The 23554-nt window shown below is 35.6% G+C and overlaps 1 protein-coding gene across 5 annotated transcripts in view; it reads right to left on the bottom strand.

The window, feature by feature from the left end:
• Positions 1–23554, bottom strand: part of Gale (UDP-galactose 4'-epimerase) — a 241401-nt gene that overhangs the window by 88864 nt on the left and 128983 nt on the right. For all 5 annotated transcript variants that reach the window (XM_090391234.1, XM_090391232.1, XM_090391233.1 and 2 more), the window contains one exon: positions 17220–17399. In XM_090391234.1, the coding sequence (XP_090247360.1) occupies positions 17220–17399 (180 nt within the window). The remainder of the gene's footprint in view (positions 1–17219; positions 17400–23554) is intronic.

The following is a 23554-nucleotide window of genomic DNA, read 5'->3' as shown; positions in this document are numbered from 1 at the left end:
ATAAGAGTGTTTTATAGATTGATTACAAGGATATGGGAGACAGGATCATGGCCCAGAGACTGGAAGAAGTCAGTTTTCATACCACTACACAAGAAAAGTGATATGAGGGCATGCAAGAATTATAGAACTATTAGTTTGATATCTAATGCAAGCAAAATTTTATTACAGATCATGCTAAATAGGATTGAGGCAGAGATGCCTGAGGAACAAGCAGGTTTTAGGAAAGGTAGGGGCACCAGAGATCAGATCCTTTGCCTTAGGCAGATCATAGAAAAATATAAAGAATTCAGACTCCCTCTGGTAATGTGTTTCTTAGACTACTCTAAAGCTTTTGACTGTGTTAAGCATGTGAAACTGTGGGAAGTAATGAAAAGAATGGGTTTTCCTCAACACAGTATCAGGTTGATAGCCAACTTGTATAAGGAGCAAGAAGCCACAGTAAGAACAGGTGTTGGATTGACTGACTGGCTTCAAGTTGGAAAAGGAGTTAGACAAGGATGTTTACTTTCTCCTCACTTGTTTAGTATATATGCAGAGGACATCATGCATGAAGCATTGGATGAGCTCAGGACAGGAATTAGGATAGGAGGTAGATTGATCAGTAATCTGAGGTACGCTGATGATACAGTACTCCTTTGTAGTGAAATGGAAGAACTAGGACTAATTCTTGACAAAGTTAACAAGATCAGTAATAACAGAGGACTTCAACTCAATTCTAGCAAGACAAAGATCATGGTTCTCAAAGGAAAAACAAACAGAGAAGCTCTTGAGAAACAAGTGTATCTTAATGGAGAAAGAATTGAGGAAGTCAGCAAGTTTGAGTACCTGGGATCCATCATTAATGTGAAGAATTGCTGTTCAGAAGATGTCAGAAAAAGGTTAGGAATGGCTAAAACAACAGTTAGAGATCTGTCTAAAATCTGGAAGGATGGATCTATCTCCATGGGAACAAAGTTGAGGATTTTAGATGCAGTTGTTTTTCCAACAGCGACTTATGGATGCGAGACTTGGAACCTAAAGAAGTCAGATAAGAAACGGATATCTGCTTTTGAGATGTGGTGTTACAGAACGCTGTTGAGGATATCATATACTGAAAGGCATACAAATGAATGGGTGTTTGAAAAGATTAGTAGAACTTTAAGGCTCCTTAAGGATATTGACAGAAGAAAGTTAAAATATTTTGGACACATAGAAAGGATGGAAGGAGGACTTCTCAGAACAGTAATAGAAGGTAAAGTTCCTGGAAAAAGAGGCAGGGGTAGACCATCAATGAGATGGAGGGATGGCATGTGTGGAGTGACTGATCTTCGGAGAGTTGAGGCTGCCAGAAAAGCAAACAACAGGACTACATGGCAAGGCCTGGTGTGGAACATCACTGAGCATCAGAGTGACCACACGGCATCTGTAGATGCCCAGTGAACATAGAGAGAGAGGGGTAGAACAACCTAGTCACATTCGCTGCTTCCAACACATTTTTTTTTTGTCTGTTTTCTCCCAAAAAAGACCTAGTTCTTCTCCACCTATCTTTTGGTAATGCTCAGCTTGACATGACCATGTCTTTCCTGGCATAATCCCATTCAAAACTACTTGGTATTCTTTTCACTCAACACATTATTTCTCTTCTGTCCAATTGCTTGCTCTGTACACATCTCAAATCCATCTAACCTTGGAATATTGCTCTCACATTTGGGGTGGTGTATTTAAGACCACTTTAAAAATTCATGATGTTATGTAGAAGACAGCAGTTCAGTTTACTGATGCGCTATCTCTCACAGACTCTCATCCACTGTCTCATAAACTGTCAGTTTCCATGAGCTTTTCAGCAAAATAGCAGCCACTGTCCCCCATTTCTGATAAACTAACAGGAATACAGATAACAGCTGTCCAAAACATTCCAACTGCTATCTCATGAAACCTGCTATTTCAGTCATCTTTTCTGTTATATCTACTACAGTTCTGTGAAATAGTCTTACCCCATGTAGTCTTACCCCTTGGGGAATACTACAAGACCTCCATCTGTTTAAGAAGAATATCAGCAGATGACTTGATCTTGAGTGATACACACACACACACACACACACACACACACACACACACACACACACACACACACACACACACACACACACACAGACACACAGCATTAATTTGCTATAGGTGCTACAGCCTGCTGTGTGTGTGTGTGAGTGATATATAAAAAAACGATAAAAGTAGGTGATCATTGAGACGTTAGTTGTTACTTTGTAGTATTTTAAAGCATTACTCTCTAATGTGCACTTATTACTTTATACTACTCTAATTCAGAAAGTAAATGGTGATTCATCATATGAAACACCAACTTGTTTTTAGTTATGCACTTCAAATGTAAAATTTCATTTTGCCCAAATGGCCCAAATGAAACCAAATTTAAAAAATACTTTCCAGCTAGAGTGGAATTATCATCATCACGAAATTGTTTTGCGAAATTTTTCCAATAAAAATGCACTGATTGTAACCTAAATTGAACCACATAGACTTCTTGTCATTTTGCAAATCCCAAAGATTACTAAATTGGACTAAGTCAGAGTGAGGGTATTACAATATAGATTTTCAACATGTTTTCCCAGCTTTTAATTTTTCAGAAAATGATAACATATGCTAGAATATTAATTATAAAAAACTTTAATTAATACTTTCTTATATTTCGGTAATGTTACATTGCCATCACCAGGGATCACACACACACACACACACAAAAAAACAATGATATGGCATGCAGGCACTAACAATGAGCAAATGAGGCTGAATAAAGTCAACAGAAATCAGGCCTTGAGTCCTAAACAGTGCTCCCTAATGGGCTAAATTGGGTTGTCTTAGCCGATGGGCTGACGTTCGTAAAATGTATGTGCTTCCCAGATTTGGAGCAGTCTCATGCACCCAAATCTGTTGCAGTTTGGAAAGTGTTATAAGCTGAGACAGATTCAATGAATAGTCTTTCATACTTGTATTTGCTGCAGTGTAATAGAGTGGCCTTCTTTGAGAGTATTCTGTGGTGGGTGTCCATAGCATAGTTAGCAAGTCCTGAGTGGCTGTATTGGTGGAACTGGATGTAGTCCTTGTGTCTGGCCATAGTAGAACAGTTTACAACTGCAAGGGACCTGGTATATTCCTGATAGGTCTAGGGGATGTGAATGGTCTTTGGTGGAGCAGATAAGCGATGGCAATTTCTTATGTGGTCTGTAAGTGGTTATAAGCTCATATTTCCTTAGGATTTTTGTTAATTTTTTAGATGTGCCCCAGTTATATGGAGCAGTGATAGATTTTGAGTAAACTCTGCTTTGAACGGGGATGGAGGGGGTTGATGTTACATGGTTTTATTATTTGTTGGGGGGGGGGCGTTCGTAGCCTTTGGCTACAACACCTTAATACTTTCTTAGCCAATGGCTACAACCACCCAAATATAAAAAACCATGTAATAACAGCAACCCCTCTCCCTTCAAAACAGTGATTATTCAAAATCTATCACCATTCCATATATCTCGAGCACATCTGAAAAATTAACAAAAATCCTAAGGAAATACGATCTTAAACCAGTTTCAGACCATATAGTGATTATTATGGGGACTTCAACAATGGACATATAGACTGGAAGGATGAAAGATCACATAGTAGGAAGGAAACAGAATTTATACACCTGCTAAGAGATATTACTTATGGCAGCATGTGATCGAGGGGACTAGGGGTAGGAGAGTATTGAACCTAGTCAAAGGATCAGAAAAGCTATCCATAGCTAATGTGCCCACACTGTCTCCAACTGATGACAGTGACTTCGGAGACTCTTGACTTGGGAGACTGTACAAAATTAGGAATATTCTGTCAAGAAGGAGTATATGTGGAACTATAAAACAGGTGATTGTGACAAGCTTAGGAAGAAACTTAAATCTGTGTCATGGCAAAAACACTGCAGGGTAAAGATGTTAGTAGTGCATGGGATATACTTAAGGGTCATCTAGAGGAAGCAGTAATAAATTGTATACCTAGGGTAAATACATAAAGATTACTGAAGAAAAAATGAAAGCGTTTGGGAACAGGAATCAAACCTTGGAGATTCAGTGGCAAACTCTGAGGAAAACATTGATTGATTCTGCCAGAGAGGCATGTGGTGAGGTTGTCTGCAAGGATAAAATAATCAGAACTCCCTGGTGGACACAGGAAGTTAAAGAGGCAGTGATGGAAAAGAAGAAAGCATATCAAAAGTTCCTGGCAAAAGTCAGCTTGTGCTCTTAGAGAATACAGAGACAAATGCAAGAATGCTAAACACTGTGTAAAACTAGCTAAACAAAAGTCATGGGAGGACTTTGGCAAGAATATAGAAAATAAATATCAAGAAGGTGGCAAAATATTCTGGAGGTTGTTGAAGAAGCTTAGGAATGAATGAAAGAATGCTGTAAAAGGAGTTTGAGATGATAAAGGTGACATGAAAATGGGAGAAAAAGATATCCTTGAAGTATGGAGTAATTACTTTGAAAAACTACTAAATGAAACAAGCAGTGATGACAGCCCAGTGGTAAAAAACACTGACCAGGCATGCAGTCAGGAATACGTATCCATACTTGAAGTAGAAAAATCCATCAAAGGCTTGAAATGTGGAAAGGCAACAAGAGTAGATGATATTCGACTAGAAATGCTGAAGTATGGTGGTATAAGAGTCTTACAGTGGCTGCACTGCATAGTTCAGAAAGCCTGGACAGAGGGACGAATTCCCGATGATTGGAGTAGAGCTCTCTTAGTACCCATATATAAAAAGGGAAATAAAACTGAATGTGAGAATTACAGAGGTATTTCCCTACTGAGTGTTCCTGGCAAGATCTATGCAAGTATACTTGAGAAACGGTTGAGAAGAATTGTGGAAGAACAAGCTGGATTCAGGCCAAATAGAGGCTGCCAGGATCAGATCTTCACTTTACGATAAATAGTCGAGAAAGCATGGGAATATAACAGAGATCTGTATTTAAGTTTTGTCGATTTGGAAAAGGCATATGACAAGGTGCCAAGAGATAAGCTATTCAATACGCTACAGTTATATGGTGTCAATGGGGCATTATATCAAGCAATACTTAGTCTTTATTTGAGTTGTAAGTCAGCAGTTAGAATTGAAGGAAGTACAGGAAGATGGTTTAATATTAAATCTGGTGTGAGACAAGGATGTACATTATCCCCTCTGTTATTCATTATCTATATGGACCACATTATGAAGGAAAGTGGTATTAAACATGATATCAAAATTGGAGATGTTAATGTCAGCTCTTTGCTTTATGCGGATGATGTTATACTTCTGAATAAATCCGCTACAAGTCTGCAAGATTCTCTGACTAAATTGAATAGCTGTGGTAATAGATATGGTATGAAGGTCAGCAATAAAAAGACAAAGACAATGAAAATAGACAGACTCATTGAAAATGTAAACTGTTCTCCATTGTGAATGGAGAACCTGTGTCACAAGTGAAACATTTCAGCTACTTAGGCACGATTTTTACTGAAGATGGTAAATTAAATATAGAAATAGACAACAGAATCAGCAAAGCTGGTATGGTAGGAAGTAAACTGAATAAATTCATATGGAATAAGAGAGAAATTAGTCGGAACGCTAAATTAGCTGTATACAAGACAGTGTTCAAACCAGTTTTAACTTATGGATCTGAGAGCTGGGTCAGAAGTAAAACACTTGACCAAACACTAGAGACCGCAGATATGAGAGTCCTGAGAAAGATTATAGGTGTGAACAGATGGCATAAATGGCAATATCATATTAAAAACGAGGATATTAGGAAAGAACTTGACATTGTCAACATCCAGGAATGCGTTAGCAGAGCTAATCTGAGGTGGTATGGTCACTTAAACAGAAGGCAACGAAAGATTAGCAAAACAAGTGTTCTCTACCAGGTTGGCAGCAAAACGACCCAGAGGAAGACCAAGATATAGGTGGATTGATATGGTACAAAGTGCCTTAGATGATAGAAATATAAGATCTGATAATGTTGGAGTTTTGACAAATAACAGACTTGGAGGAAAATTGTAGATAGGAAGTTAGTAATGATGTAAATTTTTTCATGTAGTACTATCATATCCTGTACACCCCTTGAGGATACATGGCCCGAATTTGATGACGATGATGATGTGTAAGGAGGGTAATTGCAGTGGCAGCTTGTACATAAGCACTGCGACACTGCAGCAACCCAAAGGAAAAAACGAAAAAATTAAATTTTGTTTGTTTATAAATAATAACAATGATTACAACATTATATAAATGCAATACAACATGTTAAAGGTTTTTACAACTTATGTTTTGACACTGACAGAATAGTTAATAATTGAAACTGTTCGATTAATGCTTTAGATTATTCCAACACTGCGATCTAATGCAGTATTGAAATTATCACGTTCTGTCAGTTTCTGCTAGACTTGCCGATATTCGTTTGCACTTGTCACTTCACATAACAAGTGAATTCAACACTGCTAGTTGAGCAGTGTTGCTACAGATAAATTGTATGCTTGCGCAAATTATTTCTGTGAGATACAAAACTTTTATAATTTGTGTGTGTGTTCGTGGTAAGGGTGAAATATTTTTAGTAAATCTTATTTTATTCTGTTAAAATAACATATAATTATTTATTTATTATAGATACAAGGCTGAATTACGAGTGTCACTGTTGAAAATATGAAAAGAATTTTCTGAATTATCGTTACATGAAGATTATCGTTACACGAAACAAAAGAACTGCAATCTAACACAGTGTTGGAATGTCAAAATCAATACTGCTAGTTACAAGCATACAATTTATCTGTAGCAGTGTCGCTACAGATAAATTGTATGCTTGCGTATGTTATTTCTGTGTACAAACTTTTATTATTGGTGTGTGTGTGTGTGTGTGTATTCATGGCGAGGGTGAAATATTTTTAATAAAGTAATTTTTAATATGTAAATTTACTTATTAATAAATTGGTTACTGATTAGGAAAAAATGAATTATATGCAGCACCCCCACTTAAAACTTTCAACAGCCGCCACTAGTTAATAAGGAAGGAGTTAGATGGATGAGTAATATCATTAAGCACAAACTGTAGAAGAAGAAAATGCTGCGGAGGATACATAAAGAGAAAGGTGATCAGCAAACTCAACAGTATGTGGCTCAGGCAAGAAAGGTGACCAGAATGGCAAGGAAGGTAAAATCGGATTACAAGAAGAATCTAGCTGAGCAGGCCAATAGAAATCCCAAAGAGTTTTTTCGTTATGCGGCAAGTAAGAGGAAGAACGACTCTGGAAGATTAACCTTGATGAGTGTTGATGGTACGAAGAGACAAAAGCAGATAAAATAGTTCAGTTACTGAGTGACCATTTTGCAAAGGTATATCATTCTGGCGAGGTTACTGCTTTAACCTATTTGACAGACACATGTGGGAACAGAGGTGGATGAACTGGCGGTTCTTAGGATATTGCAGAATCTCAATGTAAATACAGCTGTCGGGTTAGATGGGATATCAGCTAGGATTTTGTGAGAAAGTGCAATGGAACTGGCAATGACTTTGACTAGGCTCTTTAATTTAAGTCTCAGCTCTGGTAGAGTTCCAAGGGAGTGGAAAGAGGGAAAAATAATACCCTTGCATAAGGGAGGTTTTAAGACTGCAGTAGCAAATTACAGACCAATCAGTATCTCAGGGGTGATTGTAAAAGTACTAAAAAAATTGGTCAAAAAGATAATTCAAGAATGGATAGGTAAAAATATGATACTGTATGAGGGTCAATATGACTTTGTGAAAGGTCAGCCATGCCTTAGTAATTTACTAACTTTTTATAAGGTAACAACCGAGTTGGGTAAAGGAAATGGCTACACGATAATTTTGCCAGATTTTGCAAAAGCATTTGACGTTATATGGTATAATGTACCATTTAATTATGGTAATACAGATTGGAATAAATAAATAATATCTGGGAGTAAGGAAAATGAATGTCTTGGATTTATACTTTAAGGGACAACTATCTAGTAATGTAATATATGAGATTTTAAAAGTTTGGGAAACTAGAATTGTTTTGAAGTAAATAAATATACTGAAAAGAAATCAGAAATACTTAAATAAAAGAAAGTTGGAAAAAACTTTCTCCAACCTTTCTCTTTTGATGAAAACTTACACTTGATATTTTTTATGTACTCCATCCATGTAAAAGGAGAGGGTCCCATAAACCCTTCCCCTTCCTCTAAAAAACAGTTTCTATTTTCAGTCCCCCTTTTTCATCTTTTTCCCACCCTACAAAAAAAGCGCTCCGCCCACCCTTAAAAATAATATATGTATATATTACATAAAAAAACCCAGGTTTATTCAAATTAATTCTCCCACATTGCCTAAGCCCCCCCCACCCCTTTCAACACCAAAACAGCAGAAGTATGCACACTGCAGAAAGAAGACAGGCAACAACATCCAAGAAAAGGTATGCACAAATTTTCTTCTACTATGCTACATATATTTGTCTCTAAAATACATCTGCAATGCCCTAAGAATTCTTGAGTAAAAAGCCAATGACATTAAAAAAAGAGCGCTCCTAAACAAAAGCAGGAAAAATACCGTAAAAATAATAGTTTTTAAGAGGAGTAACATGGGAGTTTTCCCAGAAATAATACCTATATTTTAAATTGTTCACATAGGCTGATAGGTGTCTGAAGTCTTCAATAATCAGGTTAGAAATTATTTTTTCTCCAGATGCAAGCATGAAGTCATTTAGAATTGTGAAACTCTCAAAATCATTATTGTGAAAGCATTTCTGACATAGCTCCATTTTTGTGCTAATTGCTCTTACTTTATCATGAACATTAAAGATGTGACCACTTTTCCTTGCAATACAAGGTTTAAAGCATTGAAGATTCTGAAAATGTTAACTAGGTATGTCAGTTTGGCAAGCCAAAAGAAATCATACATGCAATTTTGATCTTGCATTGCCAATCAAATAAACTGGTAAAAAACTTTCCATGAGATAGGCAGTAAACTTCAGTATGAAATAAAAAGTATATGTGTCTGTGAGCCCACTTCTTCATACAAATGCAAAAATTATGCATTCAAAAGTGTGGCTTGTAATTTTAGAAATAATGTGCTCATTTTGAATACTACAGTGCATTACTGTTACCAATGATGCAACTGATTTCATGTATGTAAAAGTCCATTCCTTTTGCCAGTGGCTGATTTTATGTTACTACTATATACTCATGCGCTGAGATATAGAGTGTGGCACACTGTTCTTAATATATCGTATTCTAAACTCTATGTAAAAATTTATAACCACGATGAAAAAAAAAAAATACTGCGTAATTTTCCTGGTATGAGAAACAATAGAATTTTACTAGTAAATAAACTAAATAAACTTCTATTGTGGCCCACCAGGAAACTACATGGCCCATGCTTTGAGAAATGATGATCTAGAAAATAATATCCAGTTATTTGATGATGGTGCTAAGTTAAGTGAGTGATAAGGGACATATCTCCATAATCTCTATAGACTAAATCAATGGTCAAATGTTAATTTGACCACTGATTTGCTAGTTTAACATTTATGAGTACAAGGTTATGCATTCTGGATTGAGGAAATTGGAATCAGAGTATTATATGAATAGGAATTTGTTGCAAGTAGTCAATGAAGCTAGAGACTTTGGAGGTTACAGAAGAGAGAGAATTAAAATTTAGAGCCTTAACCACACTGCTAAGATGGTTAAGGCAATGTATAGAATAATTACATTCTTGAAGAGAAAACCAACTTGAATAACTAACTCTTATTTAGAAGTATTGGTCAAGTGGTAATAAACTATTTAATAACCAATGAATTTGTTAATGAATTAGAATTGTCAGTTAACATCTAGCTTGTAATTTACTTTGCCTACCTTATTTGTACCCTGAAGATGCCAACAGCAATAGCCGGCAAAACTAGTTGGTTATTAAATAGTTTATTACCACTTGACCAATACTTCTAAATAAGAGTTAGTTATTCATTAATCTGTGGGCAAGAATTATAACAATTTCAAAGAAAACCAACTTGTAAGAAAAAGGAAGTTATTCATCCACTTCTTCAGAACCTATAGGCAAAATTTTAAAGAAGTTTCACCTGATACCCACATATTTTCCTATCAATAAAATTTATAATTTCTTACAAACTACAAAAGACAAACTTTCACCCATGTCTCTAGCTGGTGCTTACCAGATTTCTGATGAATGTAATCCAATTGTAACAAACTCATGGACAGACAATACATAACACAGGCCGTTCCATGAAAAAAAAAGTATTAGACAACAATACTACTACATTGAATATCTTAAACCTCAAAAGTTGGTCATGCACAACATGGTATTTGAGATCAAACACAAACTTCTTTGGAATCAGTGTTGCCTTATCTATAGAAGAAGTTTTAAATATGGACATCATTTCAAAGTTCTGAAGCCCTGTTATGCTAGCTTAATTTACATCTGAACAATTGCCCCCCCCCCCCGAAAAAAAAGAAAAAAAAAAGAGGTTGGGAGATTCTCATCCAGTATCAATATCAGAAATGACTTAATATATATATTTGATATGATACTTCTGACATTCAGCTCTTGCTGTTAGTGGTAAAATGACTTGTATTTGCCTTGTATTCTGTCTCTTTGAATTACTTATCTGTTCCAGGCTGATGATATACTGTTAATTTCAGTAAGAAATATTTGTGATATATATTATAAGCTGAGACCAACAGTTTTCTCTTTCAGTTATTACTGTCATGAGTTCCATTAAAATTAAGCCTCACAATTTCAGCAATGTGATCCCTAAACTTCAGATTCTTGTCTACAGTCAGTCACTCCCAGATCTCACATTTTGTCCATCTACTTCTAGTGGAAAGTTAAGTTTGTCCTAATATTTTTAACAAACAAGCGCTAAACAATAACTGTTCCTAAACCTGATCCCTGTGGCATGGTGCACCACTAGTGAGCTAGCTTTCTCTTTTAGGATACTGCTTCTCTAACATATAACTTGCTAATACTCACCTGACAGTAAATCAGCTATCAAAATCACTCATATATTATTTAACCCTAAAACCATTATCATACTATAAGTTACCAACTTGCATTTGCCGATCTATCAAAAGCCTTTGCAAAATCTAAATACATGCATCTCTTTTGTCCAATGCATCTGCCACCTTGCTGTAGTACATAAGTAGACTGCTAAAGCTTCTTGAAAAAATAATTTAACCTCAACTCCAGATTGGCTGTTAACTCATTAACTAATGATGAAGTCTTATAACTAGTATGTGAAGTTGTAAAGTTTTACCCTCTTTCTGCCCTTATTTTAAGATTTGCACTGTTGCAAGATTCATGATAAAAATTTAATGGAGTGAAACAGCACTAGGAAACAATTAAAAGTGATTTAAAGTAGTATTTAATGCTTCCAATATTTCGTTTCAGTTACAGATCTGTGAGCACACACACACAGGCAGTACAAAACTAAATAGAACACAAGAGTCTAGAGTCCTAAGTGGGGCACTCTCCATGGACACCTGTTGGCAGCCTAGGGTGTAAACTGGGATCTCAAAGTATTAGTGTTTCCCATATTTATTGAAAGTTTAATGCAACCTTATTTTATTTAAATTAGGCTGATTTTTAAGGGCAGCAGCAAATTCTAAAAATAGTCTTTCTCTTCTGAATTTACTGTGATGGAGCATGATGGTCTTTTTCCAGTTGATTCTGTGAGCTGTATCCAACGCATGGTCTGCAAAGCTAGACTGACCACAGTCATGACTGCAGATGTATTTTTTATGTTCTTCCATTTAGATGGTAGCTGATCTTCCTGTCTGTCTATAGTAGGCCAACTTGCAGGAGCAAGGAACTCCATATACACCTGGAACTGAGAGGGGGAGAGAGTTTGTCTTTAGTGGAGCAGATAAGGGTAGCTAGTTTTAAGTGGGGTTTGAAAGTAGTGCAAAGCTAGTATTTCTTTAAGATTTTGGATATTTTTTCTGACGTGCCTCGGGCATAAGGGATGGTGATAGCATTACTAAAATCTTTCTGAAGAGAAGGTTGGGGATTGGGGGGAATGATTGATTCTTTTTTTGATAATGTGGGAACTGTAACCATCAGATAGAAAGGTGTGGTGTATATGAATGAGCTCTGTTGCAGGAGAGGTCTCATTGGAACAAAGGTTATAAGCTCTATGGGTTAGTGTTTTTATTGCATTATATTGTTGAGAAGGGGGGGGGGAATGATTGGAAAGTTTGTGAATGTATCTGTCTGGGTGAGTGGGTTTCATATACACTGAAAATGGCAGGTTACCATTAGGTAGGCAGGTGACCAAAGTGTCTAGAAAGGCTACACTATTATTAGTTTCCTTTTCCATAATAAATTGGAATCTAAGTGTACACTATTGAGGTGACATAGAAAAGTATCTAATGAGTCTGGGCCATGAGACCAAATAGAAAAGACATCATCTACATATCTCAACCAGACAGAAAGTTTGAGAGGGGCTGAGTCAAGAGCTAGTTTTTCAAAATCTTCCATAAAAAAATTGGCAAGGGGGGAGGTGAGCAGGGAGACCCCATAGAGGTGCCCTCCGTTTGTAAATTTTGTTCTTCCAAGAGAAATAACTGGAATGGATTGCAAAGGAAAAGATTTCAATGATATCAAGAGGGAAATCTTTTTTTAAAAGCAATAAGGTTTCATTTAAGAGATGTTAGTAAACAATGAGTGATGTCAAAACTCACTAACATATCAGCATCATTCACAATTATATTTTCAATGGAGCTTTCAAAATGGGAAGAATTTTTTTATGTATGATGTGTGGTATGACCAGTAAGGAGACAAGAAATTTTGCTAACTGTTTGGATAATTTATAGCATGGAGAATCTGTGGTATCTACTATGGGCTGTAGGAGGAGGGGGGAAGGATTAGGTGTAATGGCAAAACTGTGGCTGAGAGTTAGTACACTAATGGCAGCTTCGTTAAGCCTGTTTTGACAACAAGTTAATTACAGTATGAAAAGGTTGCACTTGAGGAATGGATTTAGAATCTAAAAGTCTGTTGTATTAATTGATAAGTTTATTTTTTATTTTCAGGAATTCTTTTTGAACTAAAGCTTCTGAAATATTAAAGAGAATAATAGTATACCATTCCATGTTGAGAATCATTGAGAGCTTAGACTGTAACAAGATGATAGCTGCATTGATAGTAGCAAAACAGTGCACATAGCTGCGATCTTTCTTGACACAAAGCAAAATTGGCACGTTTGTAGATATGGGAGGCTTTTTTGGGATTTAAACTTGACTCTTAATTTAATGCAAGTGGCTAAAATTCTAGTATCCTGACATCTTTTAAGAAATCGGTTTAATTGTCTAGCTAATCGGAGTTTCAGCTTACCGTATTGTTTTGCCTTGCGTGCTATATGCTATAGCTTCACCATGAATGATCAATATCTGTGTTGCAAGATTCTTGTTAAACATGGCAAAGCTGCCATTAATTTCATGGAATATTCCCTTAATGATATGTTACCAGGTTCTACTGCCTTATTAACAACTTTGTCTAAATTCTCATATACTCCCAACTCACTCACTATCAGTCACTTTCTACATTTCAGCTCCTCATGATGTCACACTTATGAGTATGAAATACTCTGATGAATTAAATTAAAAATGCCAAGAAATTATATTATTGTTTTATCCTTTATCCAAGTGTAAGTAAACAAAGCTTGCATGTGATGTATCTTCATGACAAGGCTACTTGCACATAGAGGCTAGTGATTTCCCACTGACTGCCTTGGTATCCCATAATACAAAGCACACATCCTTTCAGGTGATCATTATACACATCAGGTGATCACCTCATGATCACTTGCCAAATGGAAGGAGATTGAGCACCCATTCTTGCATCCTCTGATGATGTGATTGGGATCAGATAAGACTAGATCTTTGTGTGTTTGCTGTTATATACAGTCTAAGTAAATCACTTATTTTCCTGCACCTATAAGAAGGTTAGTTCATACCATGAGTATTATTTAAGTATTTGATTTCTTTTCGATATACTTATTTACTTCAAAACAATTCTAGTTTCCCCAAACTTTTAAAATCTCATATATTACATTACTAGACAGTTGTCCCTTAAAAATAAACCCAAAATGTTCATTTTCCTTACTCCTAGATGCTATTTATTTATTCCAATCTATATTACCATAAGTAAAATCACCTATAATGATCAGCCTTTTCACATTTACTAAGCCAATTTGAGTATACATTTTTTGTCTCCATCCTCTACATTCTTCAGGCTATAGCAACATCAAACTAAATATCTATCCTATCAACCTCCATCTCACACCACATTGCCTCAAAACTTTGCTGACCACTCAATTTGATTAATATCCTTGATCTTCAGAAGTATCTCCACTGCTCATGTATGATGTGGTGTGGAACTGTCATTCACAATCAAACATGATATTTAAGAACTTCATTGCAATATTGTTCACCAGTCACAGTCCCTTTTCCAGCACTTATTACTCAGTACATTCATTAAACATAATGCCTCCCCACTGTTATCCCAGCACTGCCATATCTATCCCTTTTAAGTATGGTAAGCGTGATGGTAAGCTGTGCCACTTTCACGGCAGTTCAAGTTTCATCTAGAATTGAAGAAAAGACTAAAATGACTAAAGAGTACAATTTTTATGGACATAATGCCACTGAAAACTTGCTCTACGATGAGCTGTGGATAAAGGGACACAGACTACAGGCTTTCAGGTGGATAGGCCTACTTATCACAAACAGTTTGTTGAGATATCTGTTTATCTGTGCTGAATGGAGCCAATTTGCAAGCTGACCTGCAATGGCGCATTGATAACATTTTGTTGTTATAACCAAAAAAATCTGTCTTCATACTCCACGGAAGAGTGAGGGCAAACATCTGGAACACATTCCATTGGTTTGAAACATTGTGAAGAGTCTGGATACAACACTAGAGATTTCAAGCTCTCTGCAATATGTTATTCTAGGGCCTTATTCAAGCTTACCAATAATTTTTTCCGTGCATGAAATCATCTAGGTCAGTGCTTCCCAAACTTATGGATGTAAAAGCCCCTTTGTAAATGTTAAAATATTTCACGGCCCCCATCAAAAAAAAAAAAATCGTAATACAGACATACATTATTATAATATTTATTATATTTATATTCAATTCAAAACAAAACATACATAGCAAATATTGCAAAAAAACAAATGCAAATATTACAATTTTAGCATCTTACGTTTGACATGGTCTTAAAACATTTGACTTAGTCTTAAAACATTTTAAATTTGTTTTCATTATTTCACGGCCCCCTTAACAAAACTAACGGCCTCCAAGGGGGGCCACGGCCCACAGTTTTGGGAAGTGCTGATCTAGGTGATGTATTCAAGACATTAAAAGCCATCAGTTTGCAACTTTATTTCTTCACAAAAAGAGCTTCCTTTAAACACAATTCGCTAAGCACAGCCTTTTGCCTCTTCTCCTGATGAGTGCTAACACATGATCCCTTAGCACATGTTTCAAAAATTATGAATATGCCTGCTGTTTACTCAAAATTATCAGTTATACAAATTACCACAAGCTGATTTATCTGAATTTGCATTTATAATCTTTAATAGTGTTTACCCTTAGATTTTGGACATCAATGTACATATCCAATAGCAGGTCTGTGTGGGGTAAAGCTTAGAGCTTTTCTTCGAACTTGACATTCAGAGGACATATTGCAAAAGTAACAAAACAGCTCAAAATGACTTGGCTATTAAGAAATACAATGGCAAGTGAGGACAAACAAGTCATTATCTAACTCGTTATATGTGGTTCCTACAAGTCTGTTATACTGAGAGTGTCAGCCATAACAGTAATAAGAAAGTTATTAGTGTAAGTGCAGATGATCAAATGTAAATCAAAGTCGAGTTGGCTTGAAAGATTTTTGTAAAAATTTTAGGTACCAAACCTATGTATATTAAATATACATACTTCCAATTATGTTCATTTTGCAAAATTAACATAATAGGAGGAGTGTTACAAATGGTTTTACTTTATACAATATATTTAAGTTCAAAATGTGGTGGTTTGCAACTTATTAATCTACAGAAGTAATACTGCATTAGCTGCAGAATAAAATTTTTTCACATGCTTCATACTGTATTTATTAAAGTTCTTGTGTTAGTCAAATTTCTTATTTTGCTATTCAACAAAACACTACCTTCTTTGCTTTTTACCCTCTTTTTTCTAATTATGATAAAACTCAGTTTATGGTAATTATACTCGACAAGTAATTACATTCTTCTTTAAATCCTATAACCAACTGTAAGCATATGCATGAAGTATCTTCACAACTAGTCTACAGTATATAGAAAATGACTTCACATCAAATGCCTAATATCCCATAACGCAAAATATTAGAGAAAAGTCACAACACAGATTGGTTTCCTAGATGCAAGAAGATGAGGTTAAATTAATGCAGAAGTCATATAATTTCCTTTTTTCAAGTTCCACATACATGCTAAAGATATTTTATGTATGTGGTTATGCTTGGAAATAGAATTTAAAAAAAATATAATTACTTGTCAAGTAGAACATACCTTGTAACCAAGTGAAAAAATTTTTGATAACCGTCTCTCACATACAGAGTATTTAATAATAAGGGGATACATCTTATTCTTATTGCATATGGAAAATATATGATTTCTACATTCATTTAACTCCCAATATCTCGTTGTGTCTGGTTCCCAATGATGAGACCTCAACAGAGATCAAAACTGGTCTGGATAGTGACTCTTCCCATAGTGTTTTTGCATTAGCAACTGAAGCATAGACAACAGCATCTATACACAAGTGGAATAGTTGAGAAGATACTTCATGAATATGCTTGGATACAGGATTAAGACAATATAATTTCTTGTAAAGCATAATATACCTTGTAAAAAAATTTTCTGCAATTAGCATAACATTTTACAATATGTCATATCCATGAAATTCATAGTCATATCTCACTATTGCAAACACCTTTATAGTTAACTCACATTGTAACAAACCATGTGAGTCCAAGCTTTGCAGCAATCAATACTAGTTATTTTAAGGAATTCTGTAACACAAACTATTTCTTTAGTTTCTCTGACTTCAAAATAATAAGAATTGACGGTATATCATTAATGCCATGTAAAATTGATTGAATTAATCCATAATTACTTTTTCTGATTTATAAACATCTTTTAGGATTTCTTCAATAAAATATTTGGTGCGTCCATATGGATTTGTACAGGTCATACCAACAGGATGATTTTCATCAATAGGCAGATATTCTGGAATTCCATATACTGTGGCTGAACTTGAGAAGACAATTTTACAAACACCAAACATCTTTGCAACCTACAGATACAAAACAACCATATAAAGTAAACTATAAACAATTACTATAAACTGAAAAAAATTAGCTCTTTCTTTTGAAAATAAAGAATTTTTCTGAATTTCTATATCTAAAATCTTATTTTTTATTTTAAGATTCTAGATATAGAAACTCAGAAAAATTCTCAGGTCATGATTATGAGCAAAAGATAATTTTTTCTATACATTACAATAAATTCAATGATTTTATGCAAATTTTCTAATTATAATTCATTATTAAAAATTATGGAAACAACTACCATGTTATATTATTATTATTAAGAGAGGCTTCCAGGGAGTCAGGAACTCATCAACGGAGGATATACTATTTATACCAACTATCATACCTATTCTTGAATTCATTCACACTGTATCTAATGGCACTCCATTCCAACCATGCACCACTCTATGAGAGAAAAATCTACCCCTAACTCCCCCCACCCTTCTTGATAGCATTCATTCTTAATTTCTAAGCATACCCTCATATCCTTTATCCACCCTCCATAAAATGAAAAATTCCATGTATTCTGAATAACCTTTTCTAAAGTTTGTAAGTCTCAATCATATTACCCATTTTTCTCCTGTTTGCTAGTGTCTGCAGCCTACAAATTCAGTTTTCATTTTAGAGCCTCCGTAGCGCAATTGGAAGAACGACAGTACATTGCACCATTCGATTGGAAAAGGCCTAAGTTTGATTCTCGTCATGATGGGAGGAATCTTTCTATGGACTTTTTCAATCGAAGGTGAGTAAGCCGATCTCATATGGAGGAAGCAGGGTTTTTCTCATGGAAACTCTGGTTTTTTATTCCCACATACAGACAAATCGGCTCTTCAGAACACACGCAATTTACAGACAAAAAATACTAGCTGTGGTGGTGGTAGGCAGTAGACGGCACTGATATTGATGATTGGTAGTAGAGGATTGGTATAGTGGTGGAGACGGAGAGTTGTACAATAGATGTCCTCCGGCGATGAGTCTTCGGACTCCTTGGAGGTGTCATGAATAATAATAATAATAATCAGTATAACACAATCCTGATATCATTTTTGACTTTTTGACACTCTCCACCGTATCAGAATCACCAATGAAATCAGGAGACCAGATCTGCATGCAATAGTCCAAATGAGGTCTTATCAAGGCCTTCTACAGATGCAAAATGACTTTCTTATCTTCACATGTTCTATTCTCTGAGTTGTATTTACAATCTTTGTTATACATTAATCTCTCTGTATATTAATGTCATTAATATACAGAATAACAATGGACTAAGGACTGATCCTTGAGGTACAGTACTGTTTACCTTGAATCTTGCATATCCATTCCCTCCCCATATACCACTTTTTGATATCTGTCAGTCAGCCATCCTCTTATCCATGCCAATAGTTTATAATCCAATCCCATATTCTCCAATTTATGCAACAGTATTCCATGCTGTATTCTGTCAAAAGCCTAAGCAAAATCCCAAAAGTATCATGGTGTATCCATTCCCATTGTCTAGTTCAATGGTAATATTATTATAGAATGGGAGCAAGTTGCTAAAACATAACCTTCCCTTAGTAAACCCATGCTGTTCATTGCAAAGTAGAGATTCGCTGTCAATCCATTTCTGAATGTGAGTCCAAACCAACCTTTCCAATATCTTAAATCTTCTGAGATACTGATTGGTCGATATTGGATATATCAGTCTCTGCACTACCCTTGTGCAATGGGATTACCATGCATTCTTTCCACTCCTGTGGAATCTTCCCTGTTCAGAGACTCAAATTATATAGATTGGTCAGGAAAAGCCAGTTTAGCTGAGCATGCTTTTAGCATCCATGCTGATATCCCATCAGTTCCTATTGCAGAATTCCAATTCAGTTTGTGCAACAGCTGTAGTACTTCCTCATCAACATGAGTTTCCTCATATGATAAAGAGGTAACGGTCAGTTCAATGTTGCATATACCAGGTCGATAGCTTTTAGCAAAATGGCTTCTCAATAGCAGAAAACAATCACATCTGCATCAGTCACCCGCATACCATCTGCATTCAGTACAGTTATTCTTTCAAATTCCATTTGTTCTTGTACTTGCAGCATGCTGGCAAAGGTTGATCGATTGGTAGAGCCTCTGCTACTAATGGCTCAGTTAAGTAAGTTTGAGCATGGTTAGTAGTTGGAAGAGGATGTGTGCCAACACCAATCGCTCGATGCTGTTGGCACACTCTCCCTCGATGAGTCTTTGGACTCCCTGGAGGTGTCAAATAATAATAATAATAATAATAATAATGACAGAATTCTTTTGGGTTGTCTTTAACTTACAGAGCCAGTTTCTTTTAATACTCAGACTTTGCTTTCCATACAATACTTGTGACTCTTCTGACTTGCTGCTTATAATTACTATAACTGACTTCATCCTTATGCACACGATATTCCTTCCACATCATCTTTTTCTTGCAAATCTCTTGCTTAGTTAGATTACACATCCATCCCACTCCTACTCTATTTATTCTTCGAACTCTAGGGACACATTTTGATATCGCATCATTTAAGTATTTTTTAAATACTTCCCACACACACTGTGAATACCCTTCCCATCCAATAACTGATACCAAGGCACAAAAACAAGCATACTTCTCAGTCGGTCATAATTTCTTACTTTGTAGTTCAGAATGTAACCTTTTCTAAACAGAACATTCATAAACTTAGCTGCTTCCAATGTGAGTACTGTGTGATCGCTGTCGCCAACCGGAGGCAGAATAGTTATGTCTTTAACTGAAACCCACTATGACACTATAATCAGATCTAACACTCTTTAACCTTGAGTTCCTTTTATCACATGTTGCTTGAGGAAATTGTCTCACTTCAGCTCAATAAATAAATTAATTTGGATAATTAAAGTCTCCCATTATGATTACTCTTTTTGCACCTATCGTATTTATTTGGTGATGCATTTCTTTGCCATTAGCAATTGATCCAGCAGGTTTGTAACAACACTTCACTGTGTATTTAACACATTCACTGCCAACTACAAGTATACTCGTAATTGGTATATGAGCCTCACAAGTCAACTACGAATATACTCATATGTCGATTACCGCCGGCAATGAGATTACTCGTACTGACCTTGAAGAAGCGAAAGTGCTTGGTGTGTGGAGCGTAGCAGCAAAAGTGTGTATACTCATAGTTGGTATATGAGCCTCACAAGCCAACTATGAATATACTCGTATGTCGATTACCGTCGGCAACGAAGTTACTCGTACTGACCTTGAAGAAGTGAAATTGCTTGGCATGTGGTAACAAACTATGCCCGAGGAAAGTGGCAGCGAATGTGTTAATCTTGTTTGACTCCACCTCACACCAGATGGCTTCAAACTCACTGCAATATGAAAATTTATTACTAGCATTACAGTCAGAGGTCTGACTGTTCCTTACTGACTGTGTACTTCCTTACTTATGCTGACATTGTTACAAATGCATGATAGGTCCGAACTGGATAAACATAGAATCATTCTCTCTCTCTCTCTCTCTCTCTTCATAATCATTTAATATCACAATAATAATCCTTCCATCATTAACACAGCTACTTAACATTGTTGCTCGTACACACAGATTCTCATGATTTCTCCCATCAGAATTCAGTTTCCCTGACTCTCTGTGTTATGCAAATTAATAGTTTTTCAAGACTCTTGATGCCAAATGAATTCAAGCGTAGGCCGTCCCTCTTATACAAATCCAATCTTCCCCCTCCACACATCCAAAAACTTGCATCCATTTCTTCTACACAGCCAATGCACAGAATCATTTGCCATCATAGCCCTTCTTCTTAATTCAGTTTTATCATATTGATGTAATATACTTACTATTTTCACTTTCTCACTCTTCACTTTTGCCTCTTCCAACAACCCTTTCATGTCCTATCTCACACTGAACTTATTGCTAGTTAAGTCGTTAGTGCCTACTGCAATTACGATTTAGTTTACTTTTCTGTTTTTGAATTGCTTTTGTTGTCCTTTTAATTTATGCACCGGGAAAACTTGATATTATAACCCGCTTATCAATGCCTTGTTTTATGATACAGTCACCATACCAAATTATATCCTTCTTTTCCTAATCAATTTTACTGACCAGATTTTTGCTTTTATGCACTAACTTACCTGATTCTGTTCTTTGTTTTCCATTTTGTTGCTGAACTTTTTTATTCTCCCTGTGTTCCTCTAAATGCTGCTCGACTTTCTGTAGTTCTCTGTCTAATAACCCGCTTTAGCCTAGCAATTTCAGAGGTTAAATTATTTTCAATATCCTCTAATATTATCGTCAGTGAAGAATACCTTCTTGTTCTCTACTTGGCCGTTCTTGTTACTGTTTCATTTCTTCTGCGTTTTTGGAGCCATTTTACAGCTCTATATAATATTAAAATATTAGAATAAAAATATGTTATAAAGACACTAAATACTCTAAACACATGAAATCTAATCTAATATACTATAAAACTCTCATTTTCTAATGAAAAAACACAAAAACAGATAAAAAAATCACAAATTTTATTAAGTGCTAAATTACAATGCCATTCACAATATAACCTAGTGACTACAGTTCACAAATTCTCAGTCTTCATAACCTGTATACCATAATCCCAATATCATCCTTAATACTCTCTTTTGCTCTCTCTCTCTCTCTCTTCACTCTATCAGTATCTCCATGGAAACTAGAAAAAAGGACACAATAATCCAAGTGAGATTATATCAAGACTTGGTAAAAGAGACAAAATGGCTTCTCTATCCTTATATTTCAAGGTTTCTGTGATTTCAATCATCCTCTGACTTTAATTGCAATCTTTACTATATGACCTTTGAACTACAAACTTCCTATCTACTAAAACTCCGAGAACTCTAGCCCGACTGGGTTTTTTTTCTAGCACAGTCCAATATAACACATCATCAGCAGCAAACAGCTGAATGTCTCTTGTTAAATCCTTCCAATGTCATTAATGTAAAGAAGACTGAATAACAATGGACCAAGAACTGATCCCTGGGATACATCACTCATTGCCTTAAATTTTGCAGACTCACATCCCCCATACACCCCTTTTTGATATCTGTTCAGCCATCCATCCATCCAAATTAGAAGTTTATAATTCAATACCATATTATCCTGCAATAGATGCAATAGCTTCTATGCTGTATTCTGCCTAAAGTTGTAGCAAATTCTAATAGTATTATCGTGTATCCCTTGTCTAACTGAACTGTAACATTATTATAAATTGTGAGCAAGTTACTCAAACATGACCTTCCCTTAGTAAACTCATACTGGTCATTGCAAATTCTAGATTCTGCCAACCCATTTCTGTATCCAACCTCTTACCAACTTTTCCAAAATCTTCACTACTATTCCAGAGATACTGATAGATCAATAATTAGACACATCAGTCTTTGCACCACCTTCATGCAAATTGTTTCTGCCCTGTGCTTAGACTCAGATTATACAGCTAGGTCCGATTTGACTAGTCCCTATAGTCAAATTCATTTTCAGTTTATACAACATTTCTAATACCTGTTTCTCATACACCTGAGATTCTTCATTCAGTGTAGAGATTGATGTATTGAGCTACACATTGTATACACTGGTTTTGCTTGTAGCAAAATGGGCACTCATTAGTTGAACAATCTATTCTGCATCTGCCACCCACATACCATCCACATTTACGAGAATTCTTCTTTCTTATTCATTCTTTCTTTTACTTGCAATATAAATAGAATTATTTTTGGTTGCCTTTAGTTTGTAGTCAGTTTCTTTTCACACATTTAATTTTTTGTACAATAGTTATAACTATTCTGGTCTGTACCTTATAATTTTCATAACTGACATCGTCCTTATGAACATGGTTTCCTGTCAAGTCATCTTTTCTGAAGAATCTCTTGCTTAATAGGAGTGCACATTTAAATGCTTGTAGCACATTGCTGACATCCTTTCCATCTCACAATTAATACCAAAAGAGGAAACCCAGCATACTCCTCAGTTAATCATAATTTTCTGCTTTGCCATTTGGCATGTAAAAGACAGAACAGTTGCATCTTTAAGCGAAACCCTCCCTGACACTATAATCAAATATAAGAATCCTTAACTTCAAGTTTTTTCTGTCACATGCTGCTTAAGGAAGT

The sequence above is a fragment of the Typopeltis vanoorti genome, chromosome 4, assembly GCF_054136105.1.
Source record: "Typopeltis vanoorti isolate ZY-2024b chromosome 4, IOZ_Tvanoo_1.0, whole genome shotgun sequence".
NCBI classification, from domain to species: Eukaryota; Metazoa; Arthropoda; class Arachnida; order Uropygi; family Thelyphonidae; genus Typopeltis; species Typopeltis vanoorti.
This window is presented reverse-complemented; position numbering and strand designations above follow the sequence as displayed.